The sequence below is a fragment of the Electrona antarctica genome, assembly GCF_951216825.1.
Source record: "Electrona antarctica genome assembly, chromosome: 12".
NCBI lineage: Eukaryota > Metazoa > Chordata > Actinopteri > Myctophiformes > Myctophidae > Electrona > Electrona antarctica.
This window is the reverse complement of record NC_136793.1, coordinates 10,016,404-10,031,537: the sequence shown is the minus strand read 5'-3', so window position 1 is coordinate 10,031,537 and position 15,134 is coordinate 10,016,404. Positions and strand designations below refer to the sequence as shown.

The 15,134-nt window shown below is 45.6% G+C and overlaps 2 protein-coding genes across 2 annotated transcripts; both read right to left on the bottom strand.

Moving 5' to 3' along the window:
- Positions 1-319: 319 nt before the first annotated feature.
- LOC306933741 (COP9 signalosome complex subunit 8-like) lies at positions 320-850 on the bottom strand (the record flags this gene model as incomplete). The annotated part of the gene is made up of 1 exon (XM_079516048.1): positions 320-850. The coding sequence occupies one exon, from the start codon at positions 848-850 to the stop codon at positions 320-322; it is 531 nt and encodes a 176-aa protein (XP_079372174.1).
- A 2,520-nt stretch (positions 851-3,370) lies between these two features.
- Positions 3,371-7,483, bottom strand: LOC306933740 (DNA excision repair protein ERCC-6-like; the record flags this gene model as incomplete). Its single annotated transcript, XM_079516047.1, has 1 exon — positions 3,371-7,483. The coding sequence occupies one exon, from the start codon at positions 7,481-7,483 to the stop codon at positions 3,371-3,373; it is 4,113 nt and encodes a 1,370-aa protein (XP_079372173.1).
- Positions 7,484-15,134: the final 7,651 nt, after the last annotated feature.

The following is a 15,134-nucleotide window of genomic DNA, read 5'->3' as shown; positions in this document are numbered from 1 at the left end:
TAGCTAGCAAAAAAATAACTTGAAGTTGGTTCACCTCCTGCCTCCCTCTCTCTCTTCCCAGTTCCTTTTCTCTATTGTTCTCACATAAATACATCAAATGCTAACGTCTAAAGATGGAGAGTCCACAAGCTAACACTGTACCACTGCAAGGGCCAAGTATTGCATTCTGCAATGCAGGTATATAACATGCATGTGCACTGTTTGTTGTGTAGCATGCAAAATCCAGGAGGGAGATTCTCATGTCAGTAAGTAGGGTTTGAACTTCTCAACAAGTCCATCCAGCAGATGGACAAGGTGGTGTTAGCGGAGGTGGGGGTTATCAGTTCTCCAGGAAAGCCACATAATCAGTGAGTCTGGTCAACTGCTCCTCGTTTAGAACCAGGGAGACCGGAGGGGGAGTTGGTTTCTCGGGGATTACCATCCTGGTGTCGGGGTCTTCCTTCCAGTCCCGACCCAACGCACCTTTGACAGCCTCCTCCACAGAGTAGCCGACCAAGGCTGCAAGGTCTTGCGGTGCGATCGAGCTGTACGCCTGGGCCACCAGGGCATACGCGCGCTTCCGCGTCTTTTCTCGCAGGGCCTCCATCACTGGCTTGATGTTTTCGGACCACTGGAAAGCCGCGATCGACGTGTAGACCGCCGGAAAGTCTCTTTCTTCCATGTGCTGGCCGACAGCCCAGAGCGCCTTCTGCTCGGCTGATTTCATCGCGTGAGGAATCCGCTCCCAGAGGAAACCGGCGTTAGTCACGTCATTGTCCCATAAATACAAAGACAGCATGTGAGTGTAGACTTGGGATGTTGCGATGCCTGCTGGAGCTGCCAGCTCTTGTGTTTCACGCTGTCCTAGCATTTGACGGTAATTCTCCATAATAACAGGTAAGGTTTAGTAATATTAGCCTGCTGTTGAACACCAGAGTTGCTACAAAGGAAAAACATGTATACATCTTATTATATACTGAGCAGATTCCTGGTCTGATGTCACACTCCACACGAACCGTTGCAATGCATGCCTAGCTATGCAGATTTGTGCAGTTATACATTTATAGGTAGATTTCCAGCATCTAGATAGAGTTCTATTGGTAATTATGAAACAGTTACTGATGCAATTGAAGTGACAACGACAGAATTTCTACTTGCTATTCTCTTTTCCATATTGTTGTTGTCTGCTTAATACTTAATAAAGGTGTCTCAAAACTGGCAAATATAAAGTAGAACATATAATTTTGTGTTAAGCAACAAAGTCTTTTTCACTGAATCATTCTGATCTAAAACAGCATTGACTTGATATTCTACTGGAAGTCAATGCAGGTTGGATACGGCAGGTATGACGCAGCAACTTGGGAGAGTTCAGGGATGGATTTCCATACATGGGCATAAAAGGTTGTCACTACAGTACTATGAGTCATGGTCACTGACGTCATAGTCTATGACGTCAGTATACCTGTAGTCAGGACCCCAAATGCCAAAAAGGTGATGCCTGATGGCATTCTTGAAGAAAGTTACTTAATATGTTGTTTCTATATGATTTGTATGTGCTGAATCCATTTCTGCCGTATGCCGAGTGATAGGCCTACGACACAGTCAGAAATTCAGTAATTAGCATAATTAATCACTATAAAAACTGGAAATGGCTATAATTCTGATAAATAATTGTACATAATGTGTTGTTTCTATATGATTTGTATGTGCTGAATCCATTTCTGCCGTATGCCGAGTGATACGAGTCACTGTTTTGTCAGAAATTTAGTAATTAGCATAATTAATCACAGAAACTGGGAAATGGCTATAATTCTGATAAATTGTACTTTGTTGTTTCTATATGATTCTTATGTGCTGAATCCATTTCTCCTGTATGCTGCTAAGTGCTACGAGTCAAAGTAAAGTATACATTAGGCCCCTGGTGGTGACCAAAAGGCAAAAACACATTGAAGTCAATGGAGCGACATTCTATAAATAGATATTCTATAAATATCATGGGGTTTTCTGCTTTGTAGAACTCACCCCCAGAATGAGTTACAGCCACATATCTGCACTGTGAGAGGATCGAGCATATTATGTTCATCATACTCGTCTTGGAATGTCTCTCTTTCACTGCTTGTCTTTGTCTTTACTCATCTCGCCGCGCCTTATAGGCCGAGCAGATACCTGGTCTGACCTCACGCACAACACAAACCATTGCCATGCATGACTAGATTTACACAGGTGACCTTTCACTTTGCAGATTTCCTGCTGAAGCAGTTGTAGCCTAATACTAATGGCAAGTGAACAGATTGGATTCACAAGTTTACGAGAGAAACGTGCAGGTGCATACACATGTGTCAAAGTCAAAGTCTAAGTCGTACGATTTGTCACACAAGTTACCGCAGTGAAATTTGTTCTCCGCATTTGACCCATCTCTTGGAGCGGTGAGCCGCAGCGTGCGCCGCGCTCGGGAATCATTTGATTAGTAGATTTGACCCCCAATCCAACCCAATCCAACCCTGATGCTGAGTGTCAAGCAGGGAGGCATTGGGTCCCATTTTTACAGTCTTTGGTATGACCCGGCCGGGGATCGAACCCCGACCTCCCAGTTTCAGGGCGGACACTCTAACCACAAGGCCACTGATGTGTGTTACGCAGCTTAACTTTCACAAGCAATGTAGCTTTGTGAATGTTTTGGTTTTGGCCCGAAGTTAGTGATTGGAAAGTATGCTGAGAGGAAATGATTGTATTTTCCCTTTCTATGTGATTTGAAAGGGAAATGAATTAACTATTTGGTCAATATATACCTGTAGCACCTAATTCTATAGCTCTGATGTTCTACTCTAATTAAGAACGCAACATTTAGAATAATCCCTGAGGAGTAAAAAACAACAATGATACTAGAGTTGGGGAAAATTAAAAATAAACAAATATACAAATATATTTTCATCAATATCAACTAATGGCTTAGTACAATTTTTTAGGTATATTTGTACTTTACTCTCCACTACATTTCAGAGGCAAATATTGTACTTTTACTCCACTACAATTAATTGAAAACTTAGTTACTAGTTACTTTGTAGATTTGTATTATTATTACAAAACATACATTAACCACTTCAGCCCATTTGAAAATAGCCAATCTAATAGATCTGCTATTTTCAAAAGATATAGATTTGAAAACTTGAAACGGTATTCTGCATCTGCGTTTGGTACTTTAACTACATTTTGAAGCCAATACTTTTGTGCTTTTACTCAAGTACAGATTGAATTTGGGACTTTTACTCTTAGCAGAGTATTTATATAATGCATGCAATATTGATACTTTTACTCAAGTAAAAAAAAAAGTTATCTCAGAATGTCAGTCCATTCTTGAAGTGGACTGACACTTCAGACAGTTTATATGCACTCAGCGGTAATTCTCTTTCAGCCTCCAGATGCCCTGCTGTCCAGCAGTTCTGTGGAAGTCACAGATACTCCTGAGCAGTTCCCTGAACACCGGCGTCTGCTCCGTGTTCAGCCTGGGCGTGAAGTACGCCAGCACCTCCTGGGTACTGGCTTGTCCATCCACGCAGGCCCGGAAGGCCACAAAGTCACGCAGTTCCATGAGCAGCTCCACGTGCTCTGAGGAGGTTGTAGGTGGGCCTACACACGCCTCCTCCTCCACTGCTTCTTCCTCTCGGCTCAAGGCAGCTGTGACCAGGTGACTACGGGCTCTCATCGTAGCCAGCAGGGAGGAGGAGGAGAGCGGGGCTCCGTTGTTTGTCTCTTCCCCGCTAAAATAAGACCCTGCGCCGGGTGTCCTCGTGACAGACTTCTTTATAATAGTGGTATGCTTGCAGTTGTTTGGGGCAGGGGCAGCTGTGGTGTACGGTGCAGACAACTGGGACAAGGGAGTCATTTCTGGGCCAAACCGTTTCCAAGCAGGAGGTAGAGGAGACCTGTTGTAGGGAAGGCGACACTTTTGCTGCGACCCCTTGAGTGCTCTCAGGGCCTCTTTAGCAACTCTATTAGCCTCTGCCTCTACCAGAACATAGTCCGGGTTGGAGGCCTCCATGATGGTATCGTGCTGCATCACGCTGTGGATACTGGATTTCTCAAAGAGCTTTGCTAAGACATAGTCATCACTCCTCTTCTGGTCCTGGCTGTTGTCTTCTACGCCCTCCTCTTTCTTAAACGTCCTCCTCTTCACCAAGTGGGAGATAGGTTGACCCTCCAAGAGGGCATCACAGGATTGCTCTTGCTTTCTCTTCTTACGTCCGCTTGTGTCAGTTTGGTCACAGTGCCTCCTTTTCCCCCTGTGATTATGAGGGCTGCTTGGATTAGTCTCTCTGCCTCTGCACCCGTCAGGTGAAACCAAGAGCCTGCTTGTCTGTGTGCAGTCTCTATGTTTCTCTCCCATGTGCTGTGAAATGTGTGATGGAATATCTGGCCCCATAACTGCACTGCTTTGACTGGCACACAAGTCAGTGTTTCCACCTCTTGGTGTGGTAATGTGATGGGGTAAGGTGTGCCTGTCCTTCTGGTTGGCTGAGGAGTGTTTCCGTGCATAGTCGCAGGCCCCGTCTGATGACCTTAGCCTCTCTGGTTTCTTTGGCACCGTGACCTCTGATCCCGTCCCGGTGAATATGACACTTGTCTCCGTTTCCCGAGTTCCGTCTTGGCTGTCCAGAGTGAAGAGCTCATAGAAATCGTTGGACTTGAAGAAACGTCTTTGCTTGGGATCCTTCAGCACCCGATTGGTCAGGAACTGTTTGAAGATTTGCCTGTGGTATATCTTCTCCTCAATTGTTCCTGCGGTCAAGAGTCTGTATATGGTCACTTGTTGCTTCTGACCAATCCTCCACGCACGCTCTTGTGCCTGAGCGTCGGTGCTCGGGTTCCAGTCTGGGTCGTATATAATGACTCGGTTGGCTCCAGTGAGGTTAATACCCAGACCTCCAACTCTTGTCGTCAATAGGAAGATGAAAATGGAGTTGTCCTCATTGTAACGAGTGACAAGGGGCTGCCGGTACCCTATGCCAGTGGTTCCATCCATTTTCAGGTAGGAGTAGTTATTGTATCTCACAAAACCCTCAAAGATATCCAACATCTTTCTGGACTGAGTGAAGAGCAGCACTCTCTGTCCTTGTTTGAACCAGAGGCGCAGCAGTGACTCCACCACCATCAGTTTGCCAGAGCGTTTCCAATACCCAAAGTGTTCCTCTTTAGTCAGCTGGTCCTCAGGTATACCCCTCATGTGCTGCGGGCCCCCAGTAAAGAGGTCCGGATGGTTGCAGATCTTGCGCATCGCTATCAAACCTTTTAACAACTGCATGTTCCCGTCCAGTATTTGGTAGACTTCTTTGGACTCCAAGAATCTCTGATACACCCGCCGCTGTTCTTCTGTCAATCTGCAAAACAGAACTTGTTCATTTTTGTCCGGCAAGGAGAGGTTGGCCTTGACGTCTGCTTTCACCCGTCTGAGCAGGTACGGGTGTATGGCGTCCCTCAGCACGCAGGCACATTTGTACGCCGTCTGAACCTCCACGTCCGAAGCGTTGCTGTAGCCTCCCATGGTGATGGGCACAGAGAACTGCTCCATGAAGACAGGTAGAGTGCCCAGCTTGCCTGGGAAGATAAAGTCAAACAGAGACCACAGCTCTGTCAAGTTGTTCTGCATCGGAGAGCCTGACAGAATTAACCGGTGGGGGGTACGGAACTTTTTGCAAGCGATGGTGACCGCAGCATGCGGGTTCTTAATCATCTGGCCCTCGTCCAATATAACATAGTGCCAGTCGTAACGCTTCAAGGAATCCTCCATGAGCCTCACTGCCGAGTACGAGGTGATGAGAATACCATGACACGCTGCTACCTCGGTTATCAGGTTCTCCATTTTGCCAGTGTAGGAGCCGGTTGTGTGCAAGACGGACACTCTGAACTGCGGCCACCAGGTGTGGAACTCCTTCACCCACTGGTGCATGACTGTAGCTGGGCACACAATGACTGTAGGACCCAGACCTTCATACCTGTAGTTGGATCTTCTGGACCTCACTTTGCTGTAGCTTAGACCAGCCAGGAAACTGATGACCTGAATGGTTTTACCCAATCCCATCTCGTCTCCCACAATGCCACCCGCCTGCTGACAGTGGAGTTCCCATAACCACCGTACACCAGTCTGCTGGTACTTGAAAAGCTTCTTCCAGATGAGGCCAGGCACTTTGAATCCCTTGTCAAACTCTGCGTCACTCTTATCCGTCTCTTCTTCACCTCTTTCCCTCTTGTCTTCTTGCTCTTGAAGACATTGTCTCCTCCATGTCCTTATTCTTTGTTTGTAGGAATTCAAATGTCCGTCATCTGTGCATTTTTCTCCCTTTACCTTCCCAGGATCCTCACTTTCCTTTCTCTTCTGCTTCCTCTGCCCGTTTCCTTGACTTGTCCTCTTATATAGCCCATACTCGTTGTCACCCCCCCAAAAGACATCGTCCACACTTTCTCCTGCCTCACTGTCGGGATCTACGCTCTCATCACTGTATAGCTGCTCAGACCCCTCGCTGTCCGTATCCTCTGTGACGCAGTGCTTTCTCCAGGGTTTAGGCAGCAGTGGCTCGACCTTGGGTCGAGACTTAGGGTGGGCTTTCAGGGCATTTATCTGAAGCTTCTCTCCCTCTGGGCTGGACCCAGTGTGTTTCCTATTCTTCAGAGATGCCAGCCTCTTCCTGTCTTTAGCCAACTTGGCCTGGTTTTCCAGGTACTGGTCAAAGGCAGATTTATCCACTGCCACCATTGCTTTTTTGTGCTCATTCTTGTCCAGCTTTTGAGGGATTTGCGTTCCAAACGGCGTCATGTGGCCAGTCCGGATAAGCTCTTCCCACTTGCTTTCCTGAGCTGGCACAAGCATGCTACACAGTGTGGACGGCGCCTCTTCTTCCTCAGCTATGAGCTCAGCCTCGGCTCTCATTGCTTCGTTCCCTCCCAGTAGAGACTGTAGCCTCCGCTGTTTAGCCCAGATCTTCTCCAGCTGTTTTTCCTTATGCTCTCTCTCCCGCTGGACAGACTCAATCTTCCTGCTGATGTCCATGCTGGAGGCAGCATAGGGAGTCAGTTGCTCTATGATCTTGTTGATTTGTTTTAGAGCTGTGGTAACGGATTGAACATCATTCAGTACAGACCGGTACTCTTTCTCAGCCTTGGCTTTACTTGCCTCCTGAATGGCTTGGTCCACTTGCTGCAACACACCCCGCTCCAGAACATCCTGGTCATACACGGCCACCCCCAGGCCCTGTAGTTCTGCCTCTCCGGAGTTGGCAGATGTCGCCTGGATATGTTGCCGGTTGATCTGCAACAGTGGCCTCTTAGCACCTTCCTTGCGTACTGTCTGTACAGTCTCAGAGTTGGTCTCAGACTCCTGGCTGGTTCCAGTGATGGAAGACATTGCAGAGTGTCTCTTAGCCCCATCCTTGTCCATGCCTCCATGTGTGAGGGGAACGGCCGGGCTGGAGAACGAAAGGGGAACTTTGTGCCTACCACCATCTTCGGGCATGGTGATGTACTTTAGCGTTCCCTGTGTAAAACCATCCCTGCATCTTATATATAGGTTTACCACATTCCTGACGTCACACAACATGAACCCATGTCAGTGTTGTGCAAGGTCACACTACAAAAGCTGGCTCAAAGTTAAGTTCACACAATGTTACAAATGAAGTAGGTACAGTAGTTCACTAGAATTGGAACCAAGTTCACATTCCCAGAAAATGAACCGCTTTCATGTTTTTGGAATTGCTGTACGCTGTGGGTCTGCAAGAGGCTAGCCATCTATGTCAGGGTCTGTGTCTATTTAAAGTCTAACTCATGTTGATTAGGTGATGTGTGATGTAAAACAAACGGTGCAAACACAAACATTAAATGCCATTAACACCTAGAATGCCCAGGACGAAGTATCTTCGTCTTTTCTATTAGTAACGCCCGACGCCCAGGACTAAGTATTGTCCAAAAGACGAAGTTTATTGATATGAAAACGGATCGCATGGCTCCACCGCCTGGGAGCGCCTGTTGGGCAATCCTCGATGTTGCGTAAGAGTGAGACGTCATCGGAAAACTCCCTCCCCTGTTTAGCCGACGTCATTTCTCCGTTCATCGTCAATGGCAAATCTTGAGACGGGCGGGGACAAAAGCTAGCCCCCCTTAAAAATCACACTTGTGTGAAGTGAGGGGTGCCTTTTATTATGATTATGTATGATGATGAAGTCACACACTTACATCATTTGCCATTGACTTGTCCTGAAAGTTTGTTCGGAAGAAAATATTCCGTAAAATGAAACAGAAATTGTGTCCTGATTTGAAGAACTCCCCTGGCGAGCCTGTCAAATTGTAATTGAGAAACCGCTGTGAACATGCCCACCTCAGAAGATCACACTTCTTGATAAAAATTGGCCTTTCTTTCTTCCTGTGATGTCTCCTTCTGTTCAGTACTACATGGTGTAGCCGCAATTTGCAACCATCTAGAGTTGCAATACCCTCCATTGACTCCCCATTCATCCAATTTGCGTTTGCGATCTGCTTGTATTAAATTACGTTAAACTCACCAACATTACAGCTCTAGGCCAAGCTTGAATTATCCTCTTTCAATCTATAAAAATCCACCCTAGACATGTTATGAGCTACTTTCTGTCAAGAAATCCTGTGCAGGTGATTCTTTTTCTAGGTGTTGGAGTTTGGAAGCACTCGTCGAAGTCACTGAACGGCTCTGCGTGCCACCTGTTTCGAATTTTCACATAATGCATAAGGAATATGGCAGCGCGACCCGTTAATAAAAACGAGTGCACAAGCAGGGTTGAGGAGATGACTCATAGGGAATTAAATTGGGCAAGAAGAGGAGCAGCCATCCTCTCGCAGGCAATCAAAAAGTGTGATCCTATGCTCTACCCAAACGTTCACACGATTCTCAATTAGCCTGAACCCTTACTGTGACTGTGTCAGACTGCGACTCAAATGACAGGAGAGAATTATCAGCCTGGTCAAATTATCCAAACTTGTAGTGGTGGACAGTCACAGTAAGTAGCCTACACTTGAGTACTGTAGTTATTAAGTAATTGTTTTGAGTTTTTCCATAAGATGGATATTCAAAAAGGTTTTCAAGAAAACAGGTGAGTGAGAGAGTAAGGTCAAAATGTTACCTTAGTTTTGTGGTTTGTTTATTGCAGTTTCTGTAACATAAAAAGACGGGCAGCTCTCATATGTCCCTTGAGATAAAGAGACGCAGATTAAGATGGCTCGGTCATGTACTCAGGATGCCCAACGAAAGGGCACCCAAGATTGCCCTGAGATGGACCCCAATTGGGAAAAGAAAGAGAGGCAGACCAAAGAACACCTGGCGAAGGACAGTGATGATGGAGCTGAAGGAGATGGGTCTTACCTGGGACGAAGCACAGGCCAAAGCACGAGACAGGATCCAGTGGCAGTGTATGATTGCGGCCTTATGCCCCAACTGGGACGAAGAGGATAAGTAAGTACGTTACCTGAGTGCATTCAACAACCCAATATTAAATAAATTGGTACAGCATATTAACATTTTTCAAGGCACATGCTATAGCAGGGCTGCCAAGACTCCTATACTTAGACCGTGTCAAAATAACCAATCTACAAGCTCACAGTAGGCTACATCACAGCATTAGGGGGTAAAGCATAGCCTGGCGTGGCCAGACTCATAGCGAGGGTTCACTGACGTTTCCTCCCCGCAGAATCTTCAGTGAATCCCCCCCGCTATGAGGCTGGCCAAGCCAGGCTAGTAAATGCACCCCTAAAGGCCTGACCCTAAAAATCCCCCTGATATTTGTGTGTGTACATGGTCAGTCACCAACACAGGGGAATTAGAGCATCTGATGACAGACACACAGACATCTGAGTGTGGGCATGCAAAGCATCACCACTTGATTGTCTTTCATTCTTGTTTATATCTACCACTGCCAGAAATGACACAGTATAATAAGGCCACATGGTCACGGGTGAACAACATCTTCCCAAAACACAGGCTACACAGGCGGGCAGACAACAGACAGCTGCTAGCACAGCACTGCCACGCTGTAAAAATGGCAATGTCTTCATTTGCACGAATATGATTCTTTATTCGTTTATTTAGTCGGGACAGTGTATAATTGTATATTGATGAATATTACATTAAAAATGCAGTGTAGGCCTGGACCATGGCTCAATGGTCCGGGCACCTTGGCTGGTGATCCGGTCTGGCAGTGTGCCGCGGGTTCGACTCCCGATCCCGACGGCCTTTACTGCATGTCTTCCCCCCCCCATCTCTCTCCCCATTTCCTGTCAGCCTACTGTCTGTCCCTCCATAAAAAGTATTTAAAAAAAAAGGCGAAAGCAAAAAAGAAAATGCAGTGTAAATATACCAGATTTAGCATGGTACCAGATGATGCATGCATGTTTAACTGCATTTAACCGTAGAATACAATACTCCACGCGCACTACCCAGGCCATTACCAAAATAAATCATACCCGTGTTAAGTGAGGGGTGGCGCTCTTATCATCATAAATCATTATACATCAACATACATCACATTCCGTGCTCAGCCAATCAAATCATCACATTCCGTGCTCAGCCAATCAAATCGTCACATTCTGTGCTCATACACACACACACACACAAAGCTGTGCATATAGGAGGGGCTACATCCCCAACAGGCAGTGTGTGTCACCGTCTCCACACCTGAGCGCAAAACTTTCTTAAGCTGCGCACTTCTTAAGCTGCGCGCAGCTTAAAGCTTGAGTTTTTAGACAGCTGGTGGATGGAAATTAAGCTCCACCTCCGCCGAAGACTTGAGCGGAGTAGAGCGTTTCCGGGAATCTGGCCGTCGCGCAAGTATTCGGCGGAGGTGGAGCTTAATTTCCATCCACCAGCTGTCTAAAAACTCAAGCTTTAAGCTACGCGCAGCCGAGAACGTGCGCAGCTCTTTTGATGGTGTGGCAGCGGCTTGTGCGTGTGAGAGAGAGAGAGAGAGAGAGAGTTGGATGAAAGTGACATAGAGAACGTGCGTAGTGTTTTTCTGATGCAGGGTATTTGGACAGATGGCTGTGCGTTTGTGTGCTAATTACAGACTGGCTGCTCCACACTGTGAGCACAATCAAAGTGGAACGAGCTTTGTTTGTTCAGCTTCACACACACACACACACACACACACACACACACACACACACACACACACACACACACACACACACACACACACACACACACACACACACACACACACACACACACACACACACACACACACACACACACACTTTGACAATAGGTACAGCAGGTTTTGCATAACTGGGGGCATGAAGGGCATAATACATGCCCAAAATGCATCAGTGTTAAAGTGGTTAATCTTCCATTAACATTGTTACCCGCAGTGAGATTGTAGATTGGCTCAAAGTCAGTGAAAAAAAATCACACCCGTGTGAAGTGAAGGGCGCTCTTATCATCGTACATCATCCATTCCTTGCCAATGGCATTTAATGTTTGTATTAGGACAACAATATATACACTATAGCTGAATATACCTAAAAAAATCACACCCGTGTGAACTGAGTGGTGCAACGTCAGTGACGTCACATATACTAACCATAGCAACCATGCTCGTTTTTTTGGTTGCTAACCATAGCAACCATGCTCGTTTTTTGGTACGAACAAACACGGCTACACAGGTACAAAGCCAGTTGTTTGAGTGGTTTGCACCACTCAAAAACCCTAACATGTCATAAATGGACCAGGCTTGCAGGAACAATTAAGGTTTTTAATTTGATTCAGGCTCAGATAACAATTTAAATTGTTTTATTTTTCTTTATTTTTAACAACTGATCAAAAGGCAACTCACCAATCCAAACAAATAAAAAAACTAGAACTGCACTCTGTCGAGTGCCTACTTGCTTGTTGCACACAAGTAGGCCATAAATGGCCTACTAGTGCGCAAGCAGAGCGTGCAAGTACTCTCGACCGCTACAAACTGTCAAATCTCATGACGTCAGGGTATAACTGATATAGCTAGCTCAGTAGTCAGTAGTCATTACGTCATTTGCTGGGACGGTGCATACGCACTCCTGGGCGAAACTAGTACATGCGCGCTCTGCTTGCGCAAGTAATAACAGAGAGTTGCAGGTGTCAGCCTCTCACCATGGCACATTGGCAGCCCACACTCAACCCAGCTGTTCCCTTATAGTCTGCAGACTCCACCCATGGCTATCTAATCAACCAACCACAGTGCAGTAGTGATCCACCCAAGATGCTGCCTATGTATTAATCAGCTCTTCAGTCACTCACCCCACTACACAGTAAGGCCTGACTCACACCTTCGCAACAGATTGATGTATAGCTGATGCATGAGACTTATTGACTGATGCAAGCTCACAATGCATTTCCAATGGGAGTCACATGGTTTGACACAACATTTGTGTTGTATGAGGGGGTGGGGGGCAGTCGAAACACAGCCGAAAGCCGTACAACACAAATGTTGTGTCAAACCATGTGACTTCCATTGGAAATGCATCGGGGCAAGATGTAAACAAACCCTTTCATACATCTAGCATGCATCAATGTTGTATGCTAGATGCGAAGGTGTGAGTCAGGCCTTAATTAGGCTCCAAGGCCACAGCTTCCACACTATAACAGCATGTGCAGATAAACAAAAATCACACTCGTGCTCAGCCAATCAAATCATTTCAAATTTGGTACACACAGACACACAAGGCTGGGCATAGGAGCTTTTCTTAGTGCTGCGGCTGCGGCTGCGCACACGCGCGCACACACACACACACACACACACACACACACACACACACACACACACACACACACACACACACACACACACACACACACACACACACACACACACACACACACACACACACCAAGGTCTGGAGTATAACTGAGAGATTGCAAAAACACTCGTTACTCTAACATGTTACCCTACATGTTGTGCATAAACACGTAAAAGAACCATAGAAATCAGTACAAACAACATACAATATGTAATGCTAAATTGCTGCGACATTTGACACGTTCACCCGTGTGTAAATTAAATTAAAGTAAAAAGAAAAGTCAAAAAACAAGAAGAAAGAATGCACATCTGGCATTTGGCAGCTCGTTTGCTCTGCCTGCCTGACGAGGCATGACCAGACGCCACCGCAACGACATCTCGTTATGCCCTCGTTAAGCTCGTTAAGGCCGTGCTCATTAACACATCTGTTAATGAGCCTGCTTTGAGGTGATTGAGGTGATTGAGCTGGAGAGGGATGGTGAGTGTGACGGGTGGCATCTATTTAGTTTGGGTTGTGTGACTATACTGAACGATGAAGAGTCAAGTACCGTAATAAGTTCATAGTGACAGAAAACAGAAAAAGGACAAATTAAAAATGTATTCAGTTGGGTTGAAAAATCATCAACTAGAAATGGATGTCAAATTACACGCTTTGTGATTCAGAACATGACATTGTAGCAGAGCTGAGAGTCGTAGTGGTGCATGGACACATTGTAGCAGAGCTGAGAGTCGTAGTGGTGCATGGACACTTTGTAGCAGAGCTGAGAGTCGTAGTGGTGCATGGACACATTGTAGCAGAGCTGAGAGTCGTAGTGGTGCATGGACACAATAACAGAGCTGAGAGTCGTAGTGGTGCATGGACACATTGTAGCAGAGCTGAGAGTCGTAGTGGTGCATAGACACATTGTAGCAGAGCTGAGAGTCGGAGTGGTGCATGGACACATTGTAGCAGAGCTGAGAGTCGTAGTGGTGCATGGACACATTGTAGCAGAGCTGAGAGTCGTAGTGGTGCATGGACACATTGTAGCAGAGCTGAGAGTCGTAGTGGTGCATGGACACAATAACAGAGCTGAGAGTCGTAGTGGTGCATGGACACATTGTAGCAGAGCTGAGAGTCGTAGTGGTGCATGGACACAATAACAGAGCTGAGAGTCGTAGTGGTGCATGGACACATTGTAGCAGAGCTGAGAGTCGTAGTGGTGCATGGACACAATAACAGAGCTGAGAGTCGTAGTGGTGCATGGACACATTGTAGCAGAGCTGATAGTCGTAGTGGTGCATGGACACATTGTAGCAGAGCTGAGAGTCGTAGTGGTGCATGGACACATTGTAGCAGAGCTGATAGTCGTAGTGGTGCATGGACACATTGTAGCAGAGCTGAGAGTCGTAGTGGTGCATGGACACATTGTAGCAGAGCTGAGAGTCGTAGTGGTGCATGGACACATTGTAGCAGAGCTGAGAGTCGTAGTGGTGCATGGACACATTGTAGCAGAGCTGAGAGTCGTAGTGGTGCATGGACACAATAACAAAGTGCATTTGCTCGAGTACATTATGTTCTTTTTAGATTACTTGATTGATTTGTGTTATTGGATACTTAAAGGACCACTTCACCACTTTTCAACATCTCTTCATATAATTGGTTCTCACTAATGTTCATGATAAAACACCACAATTTTTTCCTACTCAGTCTGTGTCTCATAGGAGGGCTTTGGGCAGTTCGGAAACCCGTCCACCAGTGACATCATCGTTAGGCAGATTTTTTTTTAAACAATATTTGTTTTAAAATATATTTAGATTTGTATTATCGTGAGAACGATGGCTTCAACTTTTGCATTGCAACTTTTCAGGAAAAGAAAGCCTGCCGTTTCTATTAGCTTGGATTCACCATTGATGATGTCACTGGTGGACGGGTTTCTGAACTGCCCACAGCCTTCCTATGAGACACAGACTGAGTTGGAAAAAATGGTGGTATTTTATCATGAACATTAGTTAGGACCAATTATAGGAAGAGAAGTTGAAAAGTGGTGAAGTGGTCCTTTAAGACTTTCACTCCATTTAATTTTATATTACAACTATTGTACTTTTGACACTACATTTCTAGGAAGGGAAAAAGTGCAATAATGTATTAACCAACTAAATATAGTAGTATAGTATGTAGTGAAAATAGCAGATCTAATAGCTGCCAGCAAAGCATTAACATTAAAACAATTAATATAACTTATGTACTTTTATATAGTTCAGTATTTTTCTTTTCTTTTTTTAAGTACAGCAGCACTTTAATACTCAAGTCCAAATTTAACTTGCAGTTGTGTAATATTTGACCAGGAGTTTCTCTAGTATGACATTTCCTTTTGGGAAAACATAGTAACTGTT